Source organism: Benincasa hispida, chromosome 8 (genome assembly GCF_009727055.1).
Source record: "Benincasa hispida cultivar B227 chromosome 8, ASM972705v1, whole genome shotgun sequence".
NCBI lineage: Eukaryota > Viridiplantae > Streptophyta > Magnoliopsida > Cucurbitales > Cucurbitaceae > Benincasa > Benincasa hispida.
The window spans coordinates 40,722,115-40,735,258 of NC_052356.1; the positions used below are offsets into that span (position 1 = coordinate 40,722,115).

The 13,144-nt window shown below is 30.1% G+C and overlaps 1 protein-coding gene across 1 annotated transcript; it reads right to left on the reverse strand.

Moving 5' to 3' along the window:
• Window positions 1-523: 523 nt before the first annotated feature.
• On the reverse strand, window positions 524-1,370 carry LOC120083497 (kunitz trypsin inhibitor 5-like). Its single transcript, XM_039039275.1, has one exon. The coding sequence runs from the start codon at window positions 1,304-1,306 to the stop codon at window positions 689-691; it is 618 nt and encodes a 205-aa protein (XP_038895203.1). The 5' UTR covers window positions 1,307-1,370; the 3' UTR covers window positions 524-688.
• Window positions 1,371-13,144: the final 11,774 nt, after the last annotated feature.

Genomic DNA, 13,144 nt, shown 5'->3' on the forward strand with positions numbered 1-13,144 from the left:
GGTGATTTCTTCTATTTATGTCAACATTTCTTCTTCTGGAATAAAATATGTAAATTAGAGCAGAGAAAGAAGCGAGAGTGAGACCAAGAAATGAGAGAAGAGATTAAGAATTCAAATGAAAGAAGAAACTACAAAATTAACGAGGAAGAAGGAAGAGGAAAATTTAAAAGAAGGGGAAAAAATGAAAGAGAACAACGTAAATTGGGGAACGAGAGCAAAGAGCGAGAGGACGAGATAAGTAACAAAAGGGAAGAGTGAGAAATTTGGATTGTGTCAGGTCTTGTGTGTGACAAATTTTTCATATTTTATTTAAAAAAAGATAATTTTTATTTTATAAGATAAATGCATGACAGTCGGTGTAGCCCCAAGCTCCTCCTATTCATTGTCCAATTTACTCTATATTAGTTAGTTTCGATCTCAAAAGTAACTCAAGGAATGAAAATCGAAAGTTTTAAAAATGAAAATAGTTAAAAGAAAAGTTTGCCTATTTCAACAAAAAGTAAGAAAAGAGGACATGCTTTGACTTTGAGAAAGAAAAATACTTAATAAATTAACAATGACCAGTTCTTTTATTTAGATAAACGACACTGCAATGATTAACACAAATGATTTCACAAACTCGTAATTATTACACACACACACATTAACGGAGATCAAGTTCAGAATTCAATCAACTTTCAATTTCAAATCAAACTTTCTTGAACATAACAGGGAATGGCGTATCGCTCAAAGCCAAAGCCCTCTTTCCATTCTTGAAGAAGATTCCAATATCTCTGCACATCACTTTACAGAAATCGCATACACTTGGACAGAACACTAACTTGTAATCCTTACCGTGTTTCACAATTTTGAACCAATTATCCACCGTCTCCACCCCTGGATTTCCTCTGCTTCCGCCGATCGTCACGAACCATTGTCCTGTCGATTCGTCCACTTTGTCCAATTTCCACACCGTCGATGTCGCGCAGATCGTACTCGCCTCGAATTGCACATTCAAATCCGTCGAAACTCGAACCACTCCTTTTTTAGGGTTTACAGGCAAAAATGTTGTTGGAAATCCGTTCATTAATTCGAATTGTTCTTGAACGACGTTCACTGGACAGTTCTCCGATTGGAGGTTGCTTAGGGTTAGACCGCCGCCTCTGCCGCGGATAACAGGGAGGATGTAGTAGTTCACGCCGGCTCGGAGCTTCTTGCCGTCGATGTCGCGGACGGCCTCCGGCGAAGCGTCGGCTCTGGAGAAGCGGACCTCTGTAGAGGCAAGGAGAATGAAAAGAAAAGAGAGTAATATTCCGAAATTCTTCATCTTTCTTTTTTTTCCGTATTTTTTTAATGTGATTTTTCTTTTTTTGGTGCTGAATTTGATTGGGAAAGGTTTTGTATTTATAGGAAAGTAGAGAGAGCGAGAGTCGAAATTGCTCACTATTTTCTCTCGTTATCTTCAAGCATAATTTTTCAACGGGCTGCCACGACGTGGGATATATATATATATTTTGGAGTAAAAAGGATTTTACATCTAATTTTGACATCGATAATATAAATATTATATTAGTTGATCTATATTCATTTTTACTTATCATATTAATGATTTTTAAATATTTAATTTTGAGATTAATAATACATGCTTTATATTTAGGGTAATAGATGTATCCATCTTTATACATCCATTTCCACCACTTACGATAAAAAAAATTAAAATATTCTAAAAAAAGAGAAAAACAAAATTTGTCACATGACAAATATTAAAATATTAGTTGAGTTATACTCATCTTGACTTATATTATATTAATAATTTTTTAAAATATTTGATTTTGAGGTTGATAATATATGCTTTATATTGAATGAATTATATAGGTTTTATACTAGTAGATGCATCGAATAGAAGTCTATTCGAATATAGTACGTAGTAGATAAAATATCAATTACAAATGATTTTTGTAGTATAATTAATGATAGAAAGATTGGAACTTCAGGCTATTGGAACAGATGTCACGAAGGGTAGTTTCTCCAAATTCAATCGTGCACTCGACGAAATAGAGTGGAATTTGATGAAAATAGAAGAGCAATTTGATGAAAATAGAAAAGAAAGTAAGAATAGAGAGGATAAGAGGAAACTATTACACTTTAAACCTTTAATCAGAATGTCTTGTTATTTATACCCTTTAGGCAATTCTAAATTTATCCATGTGGAACAAAGCTCCCCACTCCTTTTAACTTTTCTTATAAATTTAAGTCCAAAAGTCATTTTCAAAATAGATATCGTGATTATTAACACATTCGTACATTAGCTGGGTTTTGTGTGTCTTAGTCATTATTGTCAATTGTCATTTCAAATAAAAATAAGTTATAAATTTAGAACATTGCATTTTAGTTGAGAATGAACATTTTAATTGGTCAAATTATGCTCAAAGTTGGCAAAATGCAACTTCAGTTGAATTCCAAAATCAATTAATTTTTCAATGTCCCACGTTGAATTAATTACAACAAAAAGTAATGAATTGTTTTTCTGAATTTTAAATGTATTTATGATAAGATGTTAGCAAAATAATTATCCGCTCAAATGGAGCATAGCTAGACTAAAATATAAAATTTGTACAATAAAAGGGTAATAAATTATTTTTCTTAATTTTAAATGTATTTATGATAAGATATTAGAAAGGAATATAAGTCAAGTGAACATAATTCGTCTAATATAAAATTTTACTATCAATTTTAAGTTAAAAATTTAATTACTTTATCTACCTATCGTAAATATTGTTGTTCCTATATTATTCAATATTATTGTTGTCCCTAATAATGATTTTATACCGACTAAAGGTTGTTTAGATGGTAATCTATATTCTGTTTTACGTTTTGAATTTAGTTAATATGTATTTGGCAGATAATACAAATCAGTTTTTGAAAATTGTACTAAGCTTTTGTGATCCAAATAATAATCAAAATACTGAAAACAACATTTTTATGTTTTCATTGTATCCATATTTTTAATTTTTAATTTTAAAATAAAGATTATATTAAATAAAGATAAACCATTTTAAAATAGAGTAATTGTTTTAAATGATAAAATTGCTGAAAATATTTTTCAAGTATAGTAAAATGTCATTGTCTATCAATGATAGACTTTGATAGACATCTATCACTAACACAGATAGATGCCTATCACGGCTATCAGTGATAAATAGTAAAATTTTGTTATATTTTGTAAATAAGTTATCTCATTTTTCTTTATTTGAATACAACCCCTAAAAATATAATATGTCATACTATAAACTCAATTAATTTGTTTAAAATTTAAATATGCATTATAAACTATATATTATATTTCTCTAAAAAATAAACTATATAATATTAAAAATAATAATTATACAATTTTTTTTAACATAAAATATATTTATACATAAATCAATAATAGTTTATTATCAACTAAATATAGTATCAAACATATTTTAAATAACTGGTTAAATTAGAATCTAATTTTTGAATGTACTATCAAACACATATATCTGAAAATCCAAAATATAACTTTGTTTTTGTTAAATTCCTTACCTTTAAAGTTATATTTTTAGATTACCTATCAAACAAGTCTTAAATTTCATAGTTTTTTTCTTCTTTGAGGCAGCTCCAACATTAAAATGATATACAATCATGTGACCTACACATTAGTCTAACCCCTAAATTAAAATAATAAATTTATTGTTGAGGGAAAAATTAGCCACAATTGTACAAATATATATCACGAAAAAAAAATGTTATTGCTGAAAAGTATAAGTTGGGATTTTGGGATTTTATGTGTATGCATTATTATGTTTATTGATTATGAAGTCTATATTAATCAATAATGTATTTATGGATTTTTTTAAAAAAATAATGTTATTTTAATATTTATTGACAAAAATTAGGTTGGTTTGAAACTATTGACAAAAATAGAATCGTGAAATCGTGGACGGGGTCCATGATTTTTGAGTCACACATAAATCGTGTACCCCGTCTACGATTTAAGCCAGCCACGAATTAAGGCTAAATTTTTTTTTTCACATTTTCTTCCAACTTCTGTCTTCTTCTTATATTTTTGTAGCTTTTTTGCATCTACGAAGATTTTTTACCGTGAAATTCAAATTTTCAAAGACATATAGTAAAATGAAAATTGAATCAAATTTCTAGCAACGAATTAAGATTAAATCTATTTTTTTTCATATTTTCCCCTAACTTCTGTCTTCTTTTTATTTTTAGTGTTTTTTTTTGTATTTTCAGAGATTTTTTATTCAAATTCTGAAAGGCCTACGGTAAAATAAAAATTGAATCAAATTTATAGTCACAAATTAAAACTAAATCTATTTTTTTTCAAATTTTTTCCCAATTTCCATCTTCTTCTTTTATTTTTTAGTTTTTTTTTTTTTTTGCAACCTTGGAGAATTTTTTATTGTGAAATTCAAATTCTTAAAGGCCTACGATAAAATAAAAACATTTTTCCCAACTTTTGTCTTCTTTTATTTTTAGTGTTTTTTATATTTTTGGAGAATTTTTTATTGTAAAATTCAAATTTTTAAAGGCATATGATAAAATAAAAATTGAATCAAATTTCTAAGACTAAATCTATCTTTTTCATAGATTTGTTTTACTGTCTGTGAAATTTAAATAGATTTGTTCTCTTTGTATCCACTTAAATCAAAAAGCAATAAAAAATAATAAAAATATGGAAATCGTAGACACCGTCCACAAGTTTGTTAGCTGACATAAAAATCGTATACCGGACTCTATTTTTATCAATACTTTTTCCTCCACCTTACTTTTGTAATTTCTTTCCTATATACCCTATTTTTGTTATTACTTAAAAAAAATACAATATTCTTGAACTTATCCCTTATTTATGAGAGATATATCAAAACCAAGGAATCATTCCTCCACTTAAAGAAAAAAGTGAAATTGTTTCAAATGAAAAAAAAAATGAAAATAAACTATAAAAGAGGAAAAAAATAAAGAAAAAAGGTTAATATATATATATATATATATACACACACACATATATATCCACACATAGACTTAAAAATTAGAATTATTCTTCAATAGTTATTTAGAAGAACATGTTCAATTGTTGTTAGAATAAATGAAGTTGTTTTTTTCTATACATTATAAATTAATTGTTGGCATAAAGTTTTCGAAGAAACTTAATTCGTGAAATTTGAACGTTATATTTGTTTTGAGTTCACTGTAGTAAGTATAATCTTTAATATGAAGTTTTAAAAATAAACTATAATATTTTAGCTGGTTGATCTTCTTGGATGATTGGCCCTTTGGATTTTTGATCTTTTTGCATGATCGGCCTTTGGGCTTGTTGATCATCTTGGATGATCGGTCTTTGAGCTTGACCTTTGGGCTTGATGATCTTCTTGGATGAGACCTTTGGCTTGATGATCTTCTTGGATGATCAACCTTTAAGCTTGTTGATTATTTTGGATGATCGACCTTTGGGTTTGTTGATCTCCTTGGATGATCGACCTTTGGGCTTGTTGATCCTCTTAGATGATTAGTCTTTGAGCTTGTTGATTTTTTTGGATGATCGACCTTTGGACTTGTTGATTTTCTTGGATTATCGACCTTTAAGCTTGTTGATCATTTTGGATGATCGCCCTTTGGGCTTGTTGATCTTCTTGGATGATCGACCTTTGGGCTTGTTGATCCTCTTGGATGATCGACCTTTGAGCTTATTGATCTTTTTGGATGATCAATCTTTGGCTTGTTGATCCTTTTGGATGGTTGACCTTTGAGCTTGTTGATGTTTTTGGATGATCGACCTTTGGGCTTATCGATCTTTTCGACCTTTAGGTTTGATGATCTTCTTGGATGATCGACTTTTGGGCTTGTTGATCCTCTTGGAATATCGACTTTTGAGCTTGTTGATCTTCTTGAATGATCGGCCTTGATCTTCTTAGATGATCAGCCTTTGGGCTTGATGATCTTCTTGGATGATCGACCTTTAAGCTTGTTGATCTTCTTGGATGATTGACCTTTGAGCTTGTTGATGTTTTTGGATGATCGACCTTTGGGCTTGTTGATCTTCTTGGATGACCGGCTTTTGGATTTGATGATTTCTTGGAGGATCGTGTTCGCACGAGGTTTCCAGAGAAAACTTGTTTTGTGGAATTGAACTTGTGTTTGTGTTGATGTTGACTTGATGCGAATGTGGTTTGATCTCTAATACTTGATCTTCTGATGCTCTCGCTTGTATCTTCAAAGGATTTCAGTCCTCAAGTGTGGTTAACTTCAGGAGTTAGGAAGACTTATGATTGTTGAGAGAATTCTCTCTGGGCCCAACTAGTTGGACTTGGGCTTAGTTGGTCAATAGATTTTGTCTTTGAGCCTAATTAGTTGGATTTGGGTATGATTTGACATTTGGGTCACATTCGACCTATTCTTGGGCTTAGTTAGACTTTAACTCAAACAATAATATCAAATTAGGTCAAATTAATCTTATCTGATTCAACGATCGTGATAAAACTACGTGACGTCATCAAAATTTATCCTCAACTTCCATTTGGGACACATGTAAACTTCTAATTAGTCCCAAATTTGATGATTGGAAATTTCGTCATTAATTTAGTGAATGACATGACAATTTGTGATTGGTCCATAATTTCTCATTCAACACTAATGATCTTAGTTTACTAATTAAATATACTTAAATAGTTAATTAATTAACTATTTATGTAAAAAAAAAAGTAATTATATTTATTCAATAAATCTTTATTGTAAAAATAAGTTAAGTAAATATTTTAATAGATTATTATTGCTTTATTAAAACAAGTATTTATATTAATTTTGTTAAATTAATATTAATTAATTAAGCAATTCATTATATTCAAAATAAAATTATATATAAAATGAAAAATAAATGGAGAAGGGTAAAGAGAAAACCCACATTTTTTGAATAAAATAAAAAACTCTTATCTATGAGAAATGAAAATGTCTTGGTATTAATTTATTCTCAGCCAAAGTATTGAAAACTGTGAAACAAACATAAGTTTTGTATATATGTGTCAATTAAATGACTCTTAATAGGGATTTTCATTATTATATAATTCATTCGCAATTTCATAAATAATAATTTTGAAAATAAAAACTAAAAATTAGAAAACAATTCCCAAACAACTTAGTGAATGAGAATAAACTTCCCTTTGTTTTTAAAGAAATACGAAGATCCACATTGACATGAATAACAACTTATTTTTTACCAAAACCAATTATATTAATTAAAATTATTCCACCATGTTTATCAAAAATATATATACTAAAAAAAATACTTTTGAGCCTATCGTGTTCCAAGATGGACACGTCAGATTCGTTGGAAGAGATAAGATTGTAAAGTCAAACTATTAAACTTCTGTGATTGTATTTAATATACTTTAATAATGTGTGTTTGAATCTTGGGAATTGTTGACTTTGAATCAAAGAGCTTTCATTCTTCTCTACGTTTTTTAAGGTGTGTTTAGAATAAATTGTTTAATTTAAAAAACAAATCTTTTAGAAAAAAATTGACAGTAAAATAGTTTTTTTTAAGTATATTTTAATCATTTTTATCAAATATATTTAAATAAAAATAAGTTATATGAATTTTTTTTCTCAAGTCAATTCAAACGGAACTTAAATAAGTGATTTATTTTTCCATTATTTTTAAAAACCATATTAGTTTGAAAAATGACATAAAATGACATATATATAATAGTTTATTTGATATGATGAGATAGATGGCTTCACAATTACATCAATAATAAGATGATTGTTCAACTTTAGAAGTACATTAAAAAAATAACTTTTTTTTTAAAATTTATTTAATGTTAGAAGTTTGAATTTTCAATTCCAACAGAAGGAAAAAAAAAAAAGATAGTCAAGATTGAGAGGTAGGTCATATATTTTATATTGATTTAAATCTATGAGAATTTGTAATATATGCTTTGTCATATTCTTTGTTTTAAATAAAAAAATTGAATGAATTTAAAGAAATTACATAGAACTGAAAAAATAGAATTAATTAAGGTCATTAGGTACATCCATAAAATCAGGGTGACTTGAAACAATTAATATGTATATCTAAATATTCCTCATTTTCTAACTTAAAAAATTAGCAAGAGATCCCACAATTATTCTGGCTCTAACAAATATTAATTAAAAAGAAATTGAGATTTACAAAATAAAAGCACAACATGTTACATTAATTGATTTTTTCCTTTTTTTGACCTTTTTCAAATTTTTGGTTATATATATCTTTTCAATTTCATTTTTCATATCAATTTACTTTTTTTTTTTTTTTTTTTTTTTTTTTTCGGATTTCCAGTTAAACACATATTATTCTTTTGATTTATTTTCTATATTTTCCAACATAAAGACCATTCTTCTTTTTAATTTCATTTTAATTTGTCAAATGGTTTATAATATCAAAATTTACCTCCAATATGAATGATGGGAGGAATTTACTGTTACTTGCAAACCTCTAGTAATCAAATATAATTTATAATACCAAACTATACAACTACTACTACAATGACATAGCAATATTGACAAATCCAGTTTGATCCGCAAGGAAGCGCTAGTATGAACTTTTCGTTAAGTCAATTAACTAGTTATAGCTGCAAATGGGGGGTTTGATGTGGATAGTGTGATAAGTGTGCAAGAAAAATAAAAGCATAGGATAAATGTAACCTAGGATTGGACTTATCTAGCTTCGAGAGCAAGTGAGGTTCCTATGTAATTTCTATTATTAATTTTCGTTAATTAAACATATATTCAGTATATGTATGCACAACCACCTACTTAGCCTAACCCAACTCAACGATGTTACAAGTAGCCGAATCATTCGATTAACCTAAGCAAGCAACCTAATTAATAATTAAAGTCAAGCAAAGCCCTAACTAAACTAAATGCAATTAATCCTATTGGATCCAATGCAGTCATATAAAATTAATTAACATTTGTATTAGGACTAAGGTTTTCATAGTGTGATTAACTAATGGGAAAACCCCTAACTTATTAAAACTAGTCTAAGCACGCTTCCTAAGATCCAAGGTTGCCTCTAAACCCTAGCACATATGATTCAACTATTTTGCCACTAGATGATTGAGCACATAACATATTAAGCTACTAATCAATTAGCAAGATCGTCACATATTTATCAAGGATTTTCCAAACATAAATATACATATAGAAACTGAAATACATTCAAAGAAATATAAACCAAATACTCAGAATCATCAATAAGAAATCTCAAGAAACTACATAGACTTGAAGGAACATGTGAGGGTCCTGAGCGAAATCGTGGGGATCGGTCCCAATTCTTATTTTCACATAATCATTTTTCAAAGAATACAAAATTATGCAATTCCAATAATATACAACATGCATAAAAAAAAATAACAGAGATGAAAATAGGTATCAGATTAGTAACCTTTGAAGAAATCAACCTCCATGAATTTCTTCTCCAAAAACACAAACACTCCAAACTCCTTTGGATCACGAAACCCAAAATACAACAATCAATAAATCCAATCCGTCGAGCACTACCACGAGATTACCAAGGTATGTTAGCATAAACACTTTAAATCTATATTGAATAGATAAACCCTAGAATCATTCATGTCAAATTTTCAAGAACAATAACATACCGGATTCCATTGAGAAACTAATGATAACTTCAAGATGATGATAGATGACTATGGTTTTCCTCAACCAAAACTCCGAATACCCTTAGTGGGATCTCTCTCTAGATGGGATTCAAGAAAGATTGAGTGCTTATTGTTTTGGTATATTGGGGACCATAGCCCTAAGGTCTCTTTATATACTAGTTCAATTAGGGTTCCCATTAAACCCTAATTAACTAGGAATGAGCTTCTACTCATTAAGTCCATACTCAATTAGGAATCTAGGACTTTAATTAATTAGATCACATAATAGGATTCAATCTAATAAAATAACCCAATGTGATAAATTATTAATCCACGTACATGACCCATACTTTAATTAAACATATTATTATTTAAATATAAGAGTATATTAGCATGCAGCGGAAGCAACAAGGATCAATAAGCACTCTAATTCATTAATTTTGGTAGTAACTAAAGCATGCTCTCTAACATAAGAGGGTTTGAAATCATACCTTTGTAGAACTCCTTTAGATCTTGATTCTCAGCTATGATCTTCTCCGAAATTTGTTATGAACCACCTCAAGATCTTTCCCACTATACTCTTGGAGCTTTAGAATGAGTCGTGGGACTCAAGAATAGCTTGAACGAAAGGGAACTTGGAGAGAAGCTCACTACTACAACCCCTTGAAGAACAGTTTCTTCAGCCCGAATTTTTCTATAAAAACTCTTTGAATGCATGCCTCAATTCCACTCCAATATTCTTTATTTATTGCAGGTCTCTCATGCAAAGAAGTTGGCTACATGAGATGCAGCTCATGCTTGGAGTTATTGAAGCCATATGAAGTGGGTTTGGTGTGAGCTAGTTGAAGGCTTTAATGGAAAAACTCATAAATCCATTTTGTGTTGATTTTCCAAATTTTCAATTTCATAAATGATTTCAAAAATCAATTTGATTTAAAAAAAAATGAAACATTATTAATTTTGTAAAATTAATTTCATAAATTCATTTTCTAATAAAATTAATAAATAATTATTTAAATAATTCAATTAATTCTAATTAATTTAATATCAAATATTAAATTAATTTTTACACAAATCCACATTCATATATTTAAATCATATTTAAATATAAATTCTCCTATTCCATTTAATTCTAATTTGAACGTTTCAAATTAACTTATCACGCTACTGTAAAGCTAATCCATTTACGAGCTAATAGGGGGACCTCGCGGACCTACAAACCATGGGCTCCAACAATTCGAGATTAATTGGCTAAACTCATTATACTGAATTAACCCCCATTCGTTAATTAATGGGTCACTCCATTAAAGCCCATAGTTGAACTCTCCTCACTGTAGATATATTATGTCCACTTGACATAACCATGATCAGTAAGTCGATCCTTCACAGGTCGTTCGTAATCACAGTTGGGTCAAGATCACCGTTTACCCTTGTGAATACATCTCTTTCCTTAAGTTCCTACTGACTTTCTAATGAACAATTTTGATTCATAATACCTATGAATCAAGTCCTTTCTCTATCATGAGAAGGCGAGGCCCCGATTGTTCAAAACCTGGAATCAGTACTTAAGAGAACAATTCATCTGCTAACCCTAAATCAGGTAGGAGTGAATTCCATCTTGTAGGGTTATGTCCCCAACCATTCATCCGGTCTTATCCCCAAAATGGAACACTTATTGAGCAGTGATGTTGGACTACTCTCACCCATGCAGACCAAAAGATAATCCTGAACAAATAGGAGTTCATAGCTAGCTCAGGATTAAGATCGAGGTTACTTAAAATGAAATAGTCAGTTTTAATAGTAAACGGTCGTTATAAAGAAAAGTGACTATTTTATGGTCCAGTCTATATGTAAACTCATTGCATAGGATGCCTCCACTCACATGTCTCTACATGAATGATCTGTGGATCACATCATTTGTATTACTTGCAAAATGGATCGCATCCAACAGTATTACTAGGATGAGATGCCCAATTTCATCCATATACTTATTAAATTTTTTAGGCTATATACTATTAACTTGTTCCTATTTATGTCACCACATAAAGTTAAAGTATTCACACTATAGCCATGGATATGTTTATTGGATTTTCACAATAAAATGAAAAATCAACAACTTTATTGAATAAGTTACTCAATAATATTTTATTGATAAATAGAATGTTTAACACGAACTGCGAGTTCTAGGACATTCCCAACATTAAATATGTCAAACAATCTCCCACTTGGGTTATGTCTGTGTACCTAATATAATTAAATCACATAAACCTTAAATGCGCATAAACAGGTTATTTCAATAATAGAGTTCCTCTTTAGTTCAATATGGTCCATCTCCTATATTAGTACGGAATCAAGGTGACTTTCATTACTACCCTTGTAACTAAACCTTCCTTGATCACCAATTCCAATACATTCAATGACGTAGATCAAGTATGGATGGATAGCATGAAAACTACATGCAAAGTGATCTAGATCATGCCTGTTTCCAACTGGTCTAAATTCTTTAATGAGATCATTCTTAAAAAAAACCTTTATGCTAAACTGCATGCATGATAAACGAGTTTAGATAATAAAACATAAACCATCAATTTTATTCTATATAGAAAATAAACAAAATAAGGTCAAAGAACATCCTCAATAATAAACTCCCACTAAACCATGGAATCAGAAAAGTGACTAACACCCATGTGAGCAACATGCTCATGGAAAACTTTTAGTCAATGGATCTGCCACTGATAACTTGTAGAAATACAAGTTATTTATACTGCCTTATTCAGATATTGCAGCCAAAAGAGAGAAAATATGCATTGATTGTATGAAAATTAGCTAGAAATACAATAATTATAAATCATCGCAATTACACCCACTAACATCATTAAGATGGAAGAAAAGGGGATTTCTACTCTATTTTGCAGGAAACCAAGTCACCGCTTGCGATCAAGGCTCAACAAGAAACTGAACAACGCATCTCTGTCACATTGCGCCTGTCAATCAATAATGAAGAGACGATTAACGCAATGATGGTGCAATGCGACAGTCGATCTCGAGCTGACTTTCAACCGCATGTGGTAATAAAAACAACCCCGCATGCGAACAACAGATTGAAAGATACAGCTGAGCAACGCAAAGGCAAAGGATTGCGACACGTGTACAACTAACCATTGTGCAGATTTGACGGTCTGATTATATAACAAAAGGAATATTTATTCCTCCATCTTCAGAATTTTCATAACAAGAAGTGGGGACCACAAGTCAGAGAGTCAAAGCTTTTCACCTATAAATACCCCCATAGAACTCAGAGAAAAATATACTTAATACGGGAATAATTGATACGAGGGCTAATTGCTGCTGGATTACTGAGAGAGAGGCTGAGCTGAGTGCTGATCAGAAGAAATCCGGGAAGAGAAGAGACAAGGCCGAGAGGTGAGTCTCAGTGCTATTCTGCTAGATCCCTACCACGAAGCTCTATACTCAGACCCCTGCTACCGGTT